General features: G+C 38.0%; 1 protein-coding gene across 6 annotated transcripts in view; it reads right to left on the bottom strand.

The window, feature by feature from the left end:
- The window catches only part of cacna2d2b (calcium voltage-gated channel auxiliary subunit alpha2delta 2b), a 60789-nt gene that overhangs the window by 7634 nt on the left and 39017 nt on the right, over positions 1 to 14138 (bottom strand). For 3 of the 6 annotated variants that reach the window (XM_087303159.1, XM_087303161.1, NM_001089420.1), the window contains 8 exon segments: positions 7092 to 7190; positions 5051 to 5142; positions 4922 to 4969; positions 4753 to 4824; positions 3884 to 4036; positions 3722 to 3774; positions 1548 to 1603; positions 398 to 524 (listed from right to left, as the gene is read on the bottom strand). In XM_087303159.1, coding sequence (XP_087159285.1) covers positions 398 to 524; positions 1548 to 1603; positions 3722 to 3774; positions 3884 to 4036; positions 4753 to 4824; positions 4922 to 4969; positions 5051 to 5142; positions 7092 to 7190 — 700 coding nt within the window. 6 annotated transcript variants of the gene reach the window in all.

Here is a 14138-nt window from a genome sequence, read left to right as displayed (position 1 = left end):
CTGAACCACAAAACCTTATGTTGAACAGGTTAAAAATATCAATTACATATATGGTAAAATATTAATTAAAGTCATTAGAATACCAAATAAATTTTATGTTTAATGAAGATATTTAGTCGATTTCTACCCATAAATTTATTAAAACTAAATTTTTGATTCATAAAATGGATTACTGGGAATTCAATAATAGTTAAGAACCTAATAAAAGTTGTTTCTCTGATAAATACTGTCCTAACAAAGTATAAATCAATGGAAAGCTTATTTATTCAACTTTCAGATAATGCATAAATCTTAGTTTCCAAAATGTGACAGTTTTGTGGTTCAGTGTCCAAATGATCTACTATTATTATTCTTAGACCCTCTTTGGAACAAACCATATATTACTTTGAACACACACCTGGAGCAGTTGCCGCAGTCCTGCAGGACGTTGAAGGAGTTGGTGGTGTTGGTGAAGTAGAACTGGCTGTAAACCGTCACACAGCTGCTGCTCCCTTTACTGTCTGCACTCTCAGCCCAGACGTCTGCTGGAAGACAAAGATTTGGATAATGCAATCCCAGAAAGCTTGTTTATGAAGTATAAATAGATCATGCGCAATTAAATTAAACTCAGCTTTGTGTTTATTAAGTTTGGAGTACTGCTTTATTAGTTTAACACCACACTAATGTAATTTAGGCATGAACCATATGACACAAATCTCAAATCTCGATATAAATCATCTTATATCCTGATCACAATATAGACCACAATATAGCACAATTACTGTAAATTTAATTATTATGGTAAATACATTGAAATGAACATAATTATTATTTTTATTTTAAAGGGGAGCTATTATGTCGCTTCTTACAAGATGTAAAATAAGTCTCCGATGTTCCTAAAGTGTGTATGTAAAATTTCAGCTCAAAATACCCCACAAATAATGTTTAATAACCTGCCTCTTTTAGGCTTTAATCCAAAATGTGCCATTTTAGTGACTGTCACTTTAAATTCAAGTAAGATGGTGCTCTTTACAAAAGAGGGCGGAGCTACGAATGCCTATGTGTCAGCAAAGTGGCAGATTAAAGACAGGACTAATGTTTTCTCTATGAAAAACTGAAAATGTCAAAAGAAGTGACTCAGAAGAAGGAAGTCTATTTAGATCAGTCCTAAAACTTCACATTTATAATCCTGTTGCTGACATTATCTTCAGCAGGTCAAAACTTTGATGGTGAACGGCTGCTTCTCATTTAGGGCTGTTTATGCTAATGAGAGAGACTGTAACTAATGCTAAAGGGTGAGGCTTTCCCCCTCTCATGACACATACATAGAGAGAATGTCAATCAGACTGTTTTTAATTAAAGTGTGATTGTTAACATAAATTCATTTTTTGACCATTAGATAAACATTTTAATATGTATGCATATAAAATTTGTTCAGTTTCATGGTCATTGCAACATGGATATATAACAGTATTTTAGTAGGTCTTAACAGCTGAAACATGCCAATTGAAACATGCAAAGATTTGACACACAAAGATCTGACGTGATAAAATAAGAGAAACACAAACCTGTGGTGAACCAGCTGCTGTACATGACTCCATACAAGAACTGCTGCAAAATAGACCTGAAAGAGACAGCAACTTCAACACATGAGTGCCTGAAACAACATCATCAAGTCATGAACTTTGATAATAATAATAATAGTAATAATAATAATAAACTGAATTTATAATGCAATTTCTTTGAACTCAAAGCACTACAACGTATAAAAAGAAAATAAGAAAGCAATCAAAGCCAAAATGAGAAACTTACATCCTAAAATCACAATAAATCACATTGCAATAATCAATAAAAACAGTAAATTAGCAAAATTACAAATTGCACGATAAAAATGAGTGATAAATAAAAATAAATAAATAAATAAAACGCATTAATAAAAAGATGAATTTTGAGGACTTAAAAAAAAAAGAAGCAATTCAAGGAAATAGCATTGCTAAAAAAGTTGGATTAACATCTAAATCCAATTAAGCTCAATGTCTTTGTATTAACCAATAGGAGACATTTGTCATGGTTGTATACAGGGAGCACACAGGGGATGGAGTAAAAACATTAAAAGATGATTAACATACAACCTTAAAAATGATCAGAAACACAGATTACAGGAACAGCCAAGATGGCGGAATAACAAAGGAGACACATGATCAAGCATGAACACATTTCAAGTCAGAGCTAGAAGATACATCAAAAATAAACCAAAACCCAAAATCTTAACCTATAACCAATATAATTTGCCAGGTCAGTTATTTTATTATTATTTTTTAAATTCTGTTAATACAATCCCTTTGAAAACATATTACGATTAGTGGACAAACGGAGAGCTTGAGTGTTTCCATGACATTGTGGTGAGTGGTGAGCATTACAAAAGAAAAAAAAAAGATGAAAAAAATGTCAGGTAAATTATATTGTTTGTTGCTTGATTTATTTGTTTTAGAAACAGTGAGATTCAAAGGCAATCAGTCCCACACTCATGTATCATATGCTTTTTCACCATGGAGCAAAAGTTGCGCCAATATTTCACAACATCAAGCATCGCTCGCTTACAGTACTTTTCTTCAGCTTATTCCCTGAGTTAAAAGGGTTCAAACTAGTGCAGAGGTGTCAAACTCAGTTTCTAGAGGTCGCAGCCCTGCACACTTTAGTTCCAACACTGCTTCAATACACTTACCTGGAGGTTTAAAACAAGCCAGTAGAACTCATTTAGTTTAATTAGGTGTGTCTAATTAGGCTCAAAGCTAATTTGTGCAGAGCTGTGGCCCTCTGGGAACTTTGGGAGTTTGACACGTGTGGCTCAGTAGAATGAACTACCAGCATAACTAAGTTCTATTTGGAAAAAAAAATGTAAAGTATGAAACATTTAGTTTATTAGTGTTTTGTTAAATTGTTTGTTGTTTGTTTTATTTGCAGTTTTGATTGCAAGAGAAGCTGGTTATTTTACTTTTTTAACAATGATATATATATATACTTTTTTTTTAATGGATCATGTCTTTTACATTAAAACTGAAATGTGGCCTTTTTTCACAAGATGACTTCAGTTTTAAACAATTTGTGCTTTGATTTCAGTCATCTTCAAATAATCAAGTTCATTTTCAACAATTCAAATATCTTAAAGAACAGAAACATGCTCTTTCGCTAGACAAAGACCTTTGAAAGCTGTGTATGTTTACATACAAATAAAAAATTTAACATAATTAAATGATCATACATAATTAAAAAAAAATCATTACGTCAAATTTAGATTAAAACTGAGGGTCAGTATTTATTCATATTTTATTATTTTCAATAATAATTTTTTATTATTATATTATATTTATTATTTATTTTTAATTAATATTTTTACTTGTTGTATTTATCTATTACTATTATATATATTACTTTACTTTCCTATGTATTGCTTGTATATTGTATCTTTTATTCTAAATTGTTATGTAAATGTTTTTTAGACCAAAATTTGTATGCAAATGTGTTTGAATATTTCAAATAATAATAATAATAAAAAATAATAATTACAGTAAAAATAAAATAATTGTTTAATAATCAAAATCAAGGTGAAGTGTTCAGTCAATCGAGATTTTGATTTTAGGTCATATCACTCGACCCCATTTCGAGGTAAAAAAAAAAGAAAGAAACACTTGCCTAGAGAAACATTGACAACATCATAGCAACATTTTTTAGGCGTACTCACCACGCGGCTGCAGACGTCCACCAGGCTAGGCTGAGAAAGTCCGCTATGGAGGGCTGACAGGAGAATGAAAGCCTCTTAATCACAGGACACTTCAGAATGTCATGACTTTACATCATAAGTGATTCATTATGTAGAGTTCAGTGGACTGAATCCTTTTCTCACCACGTAGAATCCTCTGTGTGCGGCTCCTGTGTGGCTGCTGGCTGTGGGTTCGCAGGCCGACTGATACTGGAAGGTCTGATGATGGGAGTAGATTGAGTTGTTGTAGAGGGCGAACATCAGGTACGGGTCGACCTCACCGAAAAACAGCCCAACCTCAAACAGACATGAAGACATTGTGTATTTTGGTGAATTTAAAGTACTTTCATACTAATATAATTTAATATATTCATTTAACTTACTGACATTGTGTAGATTGTATAATACCTACAGTATATATAAACTTATTTAGTAGCTTACATACAGTATATATATATATATATATATATATATATATATATATATATATATATATATATATATATATATATATATATAAATATATGAGCAATATCACACGAGTAGCAGTGCGATATGGCTGTACAGCGGCACTGGTGGGAGGCGTGCGTTAGCACGAGGCCGCAGGCCGAGTGCCTTAGTGCCCCCACCAGTGCTGATATACAGCCATATCGCACTGCAACTCGTGTGATATTGCGTTTATACAACAGTTTGATGACATAATTGTGTATATAAAAACTAAATCAAACATAAAGAGTCTCAAAAACCCTTTTGTATGAGGAACTACTTTCTTCCGCCTTGGATTTAAATCATGGGCTGACAGTTAAACAGCTGAGCAAGCATCTTTTAAACTTTAGATCTGTAGTGTCTGCTTTTTGCTGGTTGTATGTGGGCGGAGTAATACAGAAAGGGTAAAGAGGCTGTACAGGTGCTGATATTACTTAAATATATCCCGGCTATCAGCCAATCAGATTCAAGAACCAGACAGAACTGTTGTATAAATATATATATTTAGGATAGTTTTAAGTATCTACCTTCTTCCAGTGATCTCTCTGATTGGACATCACCAGGAAACCGCCATCATCGATCAGATAGCACAGCAAATCCTGAATAAACACACAAACAAAATCTACACTCATACACCAGATCGACTGACATGACAGTCTGTTTTCATGCAAAACTCAAGAGTGCAGGTTTTCTCACATCGCTGTTCACTTCACAGTCCATCTCACAGGATCTGGACGGGCCGCACTGCTCAACACAAACAGGACATTAGTAAATCTCACCATAGACAAGTCATGTTTTTTTAATCTTTTGTCAAAAATATTGTACCTTATGTGCGGCCTGTCTGCTGTCGGACACATTGCTGGCCAAGATCTTGAACTTGTCGACCCAAGCCTCCAAATCCAGCTTAACGCCGACCACTGAAAACACCAACACAAGATGAAGACAACCAGAAAACAATGTGATGTGCAATGATGTAGCAGATTGTCCAAGACTCTCTATGATTGCAGAATTTAATGTAAAATCGAGTAAATAAGATCAAATAGTGCTTGTAATAATAAGGTTGTGGGTTTGATTCCCAGAGAAGGTTAGAACTGGTTTAAAAAAGTGCTCCTTTAATACAATATTTTTACACAAATGCATAAAAATGTGCAATAAAAATTAAACAAATTTTAGAGGTCGCATATTTGCTAAAAATTTCTGGCTGTGTGTCCACCGAAGTGTTTTTGCGCTGCATCACTTTTTTTCAGCCGGTTGCATTACAGTTATTGTGGTGTTGACAGTTGCACAGTATAGTCCCGCCCCTCCTCCACTGTGATTTGATGGCTATCCAATATAATAAAGCTATACAATAAATACATATAATGTTTAGACTATGTATTCCTGGTTATTTTATTTGCAACAAAGATGTAAACAAATACATAAAGGTGAAGTATATCTAACTAAGGATCTGAGAATCCTTGTAACTTATGAGTGTGTTGCTTCAAGAAAGAAACCGGTTATTTGTGTTGTGTTTTATTTTCATTTGTTTATATTCAATTATTCTTCTTTTAATTGTTTTATTTAATTGTATGATCATTAGTCATTTATATAATTCTCATTACATCATTAGTGAATGTTTTGATTATTTTTGATTATTATTTGACATTTTATTATGATTTTATATTTTAAAATTACTATTTCCTATAATCATTGCTTTATTTTTATTTCATTTTATTGCACGTTGTTATAATTTTATGACTGTGTGGATTCAAGCAAAACTTGTTTTCAAGTATAAGAGATGAGAGAATGTCCTCATTTCAAGGTCTGTATTGTCTTTGGACAATGTTGTGAAGCAGTAATTTTCCATTGCTGTTGCTTGTGGTGTAATAACACTAGTTGGATTTATCCTGTTCAGCAGAGTCTGAGCGTTGAATCATACACAACTAAGATTATTCAATAAACTCTGCTCTTTCTTTATCATCATTAATTCATCTTCTGCTTTTGCTCTTCTCTGGTTTTCTTAGTCAACTCCTATACTAATAGAAGACTGAATACTGGTTAACAGGCTTGAGTATGTGTGTGGCTTGGCTGGCTTGTTGTCTGGATACCCAGAAAAGCAGACATTTTTCGTCAGAGAAGACAGAAGCTAGATTTGATTTATCTGGCGTAAAGAGTGTGATCTGACAAAGGTAAAGAAGTCCAAAAAACTTTTTCATTTACTAACATGACATGAAAACGGCTGAAATAAATTACTAAACCTACAAAATAGTACTTTGACAGAAACAAATACTTAAATAGTTTTCCTAGGAAGTTCGTTTATTATTATTATTATTATTATTATTATTATTTTTAATAAAAATAAATCAATAAATAAATAAAAAACTAGGCCAACACTTTATTTTAATGGTCCATTTGAGGATTAGTAGACTGTCTGCTTAATATTTGTTGATACTGCTGCTAAACAGACATTTAACTGACTATAAAAAACTTTGCAAGTACATGTCAACATACACTAACCCTAACCCCAACCAAACAGTCTACTTATAATCTAATGAGAACTAGTTGCAACTTAAATTCAACAAACAGACCATCAAAATAAAGTGTGACCAAAAAGGATATGTATTTTTTCACTTAATACAATATAAAATGTACTTTAAATGAAAGAAAAGTTTTTCTTTTCAGTGTATACAGTAAATCAGAGCCCAGTGGTTCTTGTGGTCAAACAAATGTAAAAGATTGTAGATCAAATACTTTCAATGCAAAGCAACACAAGAAATGCTTCAGTTATTTCTGCGAATTTGAAGAAAGATGCCATAAAACCAGTCATTTCCGGTCATAAATATCTAAACAAAATCTCTCTCACTCTCTATTTGTACTGATTACACACCTGCAGGCTTCATGGTTTTGCTCCCAAATGCAACCTCTACAGCGGTGGTGACCAGAATCCCCACAGTGCCATTCTCTGAGATCAGCAGATCATCCATCGCTAAACACAAACATTACAGTCAGAAACATGAGAAAAACATTCACACTGAGATAATTATATACATATATATTTTTGATTCACATATACTAAAGGATAAAGTCAAATGGAACCCAATGACAAAATGCATTTCTTTTATTTTACAATAGTGCTTTAGAAAATAAGTGGTGTTTGTTATATAAATCTATAATTTAATGACTGCATATTAAAATCAATGACTGATTATGGCTTGTGTGAGTAGTTATGTTACTATGGGCGCTGTAATATAATTATCAACACCTGTAATTATTCATTATCAGAGCTTTAATGTGATATTTATAGTAATTACCAGCTGCCACATTTATGATACAGGTATATTATAATTATTGTATTTTATCAGTGCTGTAATACTGAATTAATATCTGTATTATACAGCAATTAACACTACACTATTGAGGTACAGCTTTGTTATTTAGCAATGGGGATTTGGGGATACTTCATTCGAGCGGGAAAAAAAATGTGATAAATGCTATAGTATTTACTGCATAACACTTTCTATAAAGCTCATACTTATAATAAATCAGAACTCATAACTTTTTATAATTATTTATTATCAATCATAACAATTTATAAATGAATTTATTAATACACAACAAATGTCATACTGTACTATAATGCCAGTTATAGCTACTATTACAATAGTGTTATTAATAATGATCAGTGCTGCAATTCACTTTTCAATGTACATGCTCATAACGCATTATACATGAGTATAATGTATTAATTAGTCAGTTTTGAGTGTATTTATAAAGATGGAGTCTGGAGTGTTAAAGCATTGTTATGTTATAGTTACAAATACTTGGTTGAGTAATAATGAATAATATATAGTTAATCTAAAATTCTAATATGGACACTATTAAATATGTAATATTTAAATTTTGAATCCTCACTATGATTAATTACTGCTTTAATATTTACAAACTATGCTGAAATCAATAACTAATTAGTATTTTTAGTTGTAAAAATTAAACATTATAATATAATTTAATATAATATAAAATAATAATATCATATAATATAATAATAAATACAATATTTAGAAATTATGCCAATATCAATATTAGGGATGTAACGGTATTGTAAATACCGTCATACCGCAATATTAATTTTTTTCGATATTACCGTAGTCGCATGACTCGGTAAAACTATAGGTCTTCTGAGAAAATTTGCTCAGGCGAATGAAGCGAACGGGAGGTACCGGAAAACTACAATTCCCATAAGCCCAGGCTTGGCCATAATCCCTTGCGGTCTGTTGTCGCTACAGATCCAGTAATGCGGAAATGGAGTGTGCTGCTAGAAGCGGGGATCAAAAAGAGCTGTAAAACTCTAAAGCGGGTGTTGTCGCCGCGCGCGTCCTGAATAGTGGTGTTTTCGCGCGAGTTCTTATCAGCTGTGTTGTCGCGCGCGTACTGTAAAGCGGGGACGGAGGGTATGTCGCGTCGCGGGGGCACTTTTGATCATTTTGGAAGGGAACATTCTATCAAAGACTAAAAAGGGCATGTGCACTGCACAGGTTGAGCACTGTGTGTGCACGTGCCTGCAAGTTGGGGAATACGACTAATAATCAGTCATGGGGACAGAAACACAGCACACTGTTCAGATTGATGCAGACATGAGACCTCTATCTCACTCATGGTTTGTCTTCTCAAGTGGGGGAAAGACAATGCACAACGTTACCCACTGCTGTCAACCTGGGCCAAGTCATATCTCTCTTGTCCCAGAAACCTCAGTCCCAAATGAGAGGGTTTTTTTCTGTTGCAGGGGACATTGTAAATACCCAGAGATACCAGCTTTTACCAGATTATATTTATATGATAATTTTCCTTTAAACCCATCTCTATCTAAGTGAGTGAGTGATTAAATGTTGAATGTGATTTTTCAACAATACTAAATTTAAACTTTATTTTTTTACATGGTTTAATATTTTTTTGTTATTAAAATTGAAGTTCCTGTTTCAAAGCTTACAGATAGATGGCTAATTTGTATGTAATTGACACTTTTGGCACTTTTTTGGAGTATTTTCATAAGTTTTGATTTTTCCTGTAAATGATTCAATAAATACCGTACCGTGTGTTGTGATGAGTCAGAAGGCATTGAATCCATTTGCAAGCTTTATTAAGAGCACACATACAAACAAACACAAAGGGGTAATCCAGGAGACAGAACGTGGGACAGGCAAAAGTTCAAAGGCAGGCAGATATCTTACTGGTCAGAATAACAGGCTGGAGATCAGGGGCAGGCAGATGTCTTTCGTAATCGTAGAACAAGCACAGGGTCAGAAACACAGATCAGTCCGAAGCAGGGAGTATGGAACGCTCAGAAATGACAGCCAGGCAAATCAAGACTTCGCAACGAACCGGAGCGTGAGTGTGGTATATATACACGAGAGCTGATGAGTTGCACCTGGACCGTAATCAGTGCCAGGTAGCAGGGCTTATGGGATTTTGAGTCCGTGAGTCGAATCAGAATTCTGGCGATGGTTCCCTCTGGTGGTGCACAAGAGGGTTGGCATCGCCCTCATTTACAACAGAACCCCCCTCCTGCGAGCGGCTCCTGAAGCGAGAAGGCACCTGACGCCGGGGTCTACCGCGCTGTCGGGGGGCTGGTTTCTCTGGGAACCTTTGATGAAACTCTTCCGTGAGAGTTGGGTCTAGAATATCTCTAGCATTCACCCAGGACCGTTCCTCTGGACCGTACCCTTCCCAGTCCACCAGATATTGGAGGGCGCCACCCCGACGTCGAGAGTCCAGCACTTCTCGAACGAGGTAAGCTTCCTCGCCCTCGATCATGACAGGTGGAGGGGTCCTGGTTTCCGATTCCTCCTCAACCGCCTCCTCTCGTGGACCACCAGCGGGTTTGAGTAATGACATGTGGAAAGTAGGAGAAATACGATAATGATTAGGCAAGGCTAAGCGAAAAGACACTGGAGTAATCTGGCGTACAATTTTGAATGGCCCTACATACCTGGGACTGAGTTTGCGGCAGGGCAATCTCAGACGAAGGTCTCGTGTCGACAACCACACCCACTGCCCCGGTTGATACGTGGGTCCCTGGCGTCGGTGACGGTTCGCCTGAATCTCTCTCCTCCTGACTGCCCTCATGAGATGTCTGTGAGCCTGGTTCCAGACATCCTCACTCCGCTGCAGCCAATCCGTGACAGCAGGTAACTCAGTGGGTTCTCCGGACCATGGAAACAGGGGTGGTTGGTAGCCAAGAATACATTTGAATGGCGTAATACCCGTGGCTGGCTTTATTAATGAATTTTGTGCATATTCTGCCCACATCAGATAGCGACTCCAGTCGTGCTGTTGCTGATGACAGTAATGACATCGAATGACTTCTTGATTCATACGTTCAGTTTGGCCGTTGGATTGAGGATGGTACCCTGAGGTGAGACTAACATTAATATTTAGATTTTTACAGAGAGCGGACCATTCCCGGGAAGTGAATTGGGATCCCCTGTCTGAGACGATATCATCAGGTAAGCCAAACATTCGAAATACATGATTGCACAGGGCTTCTGCGGTTTCAAAGGCAGAGGGCAATTTGGGCAACGGTATTAGGCGACAAGCCTTGGAGAAACGATCAACCACCGTGAGAATGACTGTGTTGTTCTGGGAAACAGGGAGATCCGTAATGAAGTCCACCGCTATATGGGACCAGGGCCGTTGCGGAACCGGTAGCGGATGTAACAGGCCAGCAGGGGTTTGGTGAGATGCCTTCGTGCTTTGGCAAATTTTACATTTCTGAACATACTTAATTACATCCTTCGTTAGGGACGGCCACCAGAAACGGGCTTTGACTAACTCCAAAGTTGCAGTGATGCCTGGATGCCCCGAACTGGGAGTGTCATGAATATGGGTCAGTAATCTGGTACGTATGTTATTGGGTACAAAAATCAGGTGATTCGGACAGTCTACTGGAGGGTTGTTTTCTCGGTTGGCCTCTTGGATCTCGGTAAGTATGTCCCACTGTACTGGAGCCACTAGTAAGTTCGTAGGAATAATGGTTTCATCACTAATTGGGGTTTTATCCTCTGATAGCCTGGATAGTGCATCTGCCTTACTATTTTTACTCCCTGGTCTATAGGTGACAATGAAGTCGAATCTGGTGAAGAACAAAGCCCAACGAGCTTGTCTGGGATTTAGACGTTTGGCTGAGCGGAGATATTCCAGATTCTTGTGGTCAGTTAATATGGTGAATTGCTGACTAGCCCCCTCCAGCCAGTGTCTCCATTCTTCCAGGGCTAATTTCATTGCCAGTAATTCGCGATTTCCCACATCATAGTTTCGTTCTGCGCTGGTCAATTTACGGGAGAAGAAGGCACATGGATACATTTTGGATGGTTGACCCTGACGTTGAGATAACACAGCACCGACTCCTGTGTTGGATGCATCCACTTCCACAATGAAAGGTAGGTCTGGGTTGGGATGACGGAGAATAGGAGCTGTGGTGAATTGAGTCTTCAGATCGCTAAATGCTTGGCGTGCTTCAGAGGACCAGGATAGTTTGTGGGAATTTCGTTTGGTCATGGCTGTTAATGGTGCGGCTATTGAACTAAAGCCTCTGATAAACCGTCTATAGAAGTTGGCAAAACCTAGAAATCGCTGCAACTCCTTGAGATTCTGGGGTAGCGGCCATCGTTGAACTGCCTGTACCTTCGTATCATCCATGGTAATCCCTTCTGCACTGATGACGTATCCCAAAAAGGCGATCTGTGTCTGGTGAAATTCACACTTCTCTAATTTGGCGTACAGACGATGTTGAATCATGCGTTGCAACACCATACGTACATGTTCAACATGTTCCTTCATCGTGTTTGAATATATGAGGATGTCGTCGATGTAAATGATGACCCAGCGATCCAGCATATCCCGAAAGACATCGTTCATAAAAGATTGGAACACGGATGGACAGTTTGACAGGCCGAAGGGCATTACCGTGTACTCATAGTGCCCCCTAGTGGTGGAAAACGCGGTCTTCCACTCGTCACCAGCACGGATTCTGACAAGGTTATATGCACTGCGAAGATCAAGCTTGGTATAATATCTAGCCTTTCTTAATTGTTCCAGGGCAGGAGGTACGAGGGGTAATGGATAGCGGAATTTTACGGTGATTTCATTGAGCCCTCGGTAATCAATACAGGGACGTAAACTGCCATCTTTCTTCTTTACAAAGAAGAATCCAGCTGAAGCAGGAGATGTAGAAGGTCGGATGAACCCCTTGGCCAATTCCTCGTCGATATATTCAGACATTGCCTTGTGCTCAGGTTGTGACAGAGGGAATATTCGACCCGTTGGAGGACTTGAACCTGGAATTAACTCAATAGCACAATCACTTGGTCGATGTGGGGGAAGTTGAGTAGCTTTTTGTTTGCTAAAAGCTTCATGTAAGTCATGGTACTCAATGGGGATTAGTTCATCAACGAGTTCAGGTAACACATTGGTGGTTCGTAATGGAATTTTGTGAATGGGCTGGATGCACTGTTTCATGCATGACTCACTCCACTGCAATATCTGTCCTTCCCTCCAGGAGATATGAGGATCATGTCGCCTTAACCAGGGCAGCCCCAACACCAGTGGATGATTAACTGAATCAATAATGTAGAATTGCATTTCTTCAATGTGTAGAACACCAACTTGTAACTGTAGCTTATTCGTAATCATACGGATGCGTCCTTCACCCACAGGACGACCGTCTAGTGCTTCCACTGCAAGACAGGAATCATATGAGCTGAGAGATAGTTCGTGACATAAAGCAAATTTCTTAGATATAAAGTTCCCGGCAGATCCAGAGTCGACAAGAGCCGTAGTATTAATCATTCTTTTATCAAATTTAATAATCACAGAAATCAGTACACTGAAAAGTGCGGGAACATGGGAAGGACTCACCGATTGAACTGGTGTCTGAGGTCGTACGCTGCAGGTGGATTTCCTGTGCCCTGATTGACCGCAGTACAGGCATAGATGATTTTGCAATCGATGCATTCTTTCTTCATGGGTGAGACGGGTGAAACCCAGTTGCATGGGTTCATCAGGGGGCGTGTCACTTGAAACATGGAGCTGTGTGCGAGGATTTCTACGGCTGCGAATCAGATGATCAAGACGGATAGTAAGTTCAATGAGTTCGTTCAATTTCTTTCCTTCGTCACGGCAAGCCAATTCAGATTGTAGATTGGTATTCAGACCCCGTCTGAATAGTGTCTTCAGTGTATCCTCAACCCAGTTAGTTTGAGCGGCGAGAGTGCGAAATGACAGGGCGTATTCTGCAGCTGTGTTACGCCCCTGTGTAAGAGAAAGTAACTGCTCACCGGGGCTTCTCCCATCTGCTGGGTGCTCGAACACTTCCCGAAACTGCTTGAGAAAAGTTTCAAATGTGGGATAGTTACATTCCTCCTCCTTCCCTATCGCTGTAGCCCATTCCAGCGCTTTCCCCGTTAACAGGTTGCATACAAAAGCCACCCGACTAGAATCAGTGGGATATAATGCAGGTTGTTGGTTAACAAATAGTTTGCATTGCAATAAGAAGCCTTTGCAGCGAGAAGGTGACCCATCAAACTTTTCAGGAAAAGCTAATCGGGGACTTACGGTAGCCGGAGCATTGGAGACATGCGTTGGTTGAGATGCTGTCATGGTAGCAGGCGGGGTAACTGCAGGATTCGGATGACGGAGTTGCTGCATAGCTCTCACCAGTTCCTCCGTGAGAGAAGTTAGATGGGTGATTTGTTGATGATGGGTGGCTAACTGAGTGGCCTGAGCGGAAAGTTCAGTCGAGACTTGTGCTAAAGCTGCTGGATTCTGTAGAGGCGAAGTCTTCTGTTGTGATGAGTCAGAAGGCATTGAATCCATTTGCAAGCTTTATTAAGAGCACACATACAAACAAACACAAAGGGGTAATCCAGGAGACAGAACG

This window comes from Danio rerio, chromosome 22, assembly GCF_052040795.2.
Source record: "Danio rerio strain M-AB ecotype USA chromosome 22, GRCz13ab, whole genome shotgun sequence".
Classification (NCBI taxonomy): Eukaryota; Metazoa; Chordata; class Actinopteri; order Cypriniformes; family Danionidae; genus Danio; species Danio rerio.
This window is presented reverse-complemented; position numbering and strand designations above follow the sequence as displayed.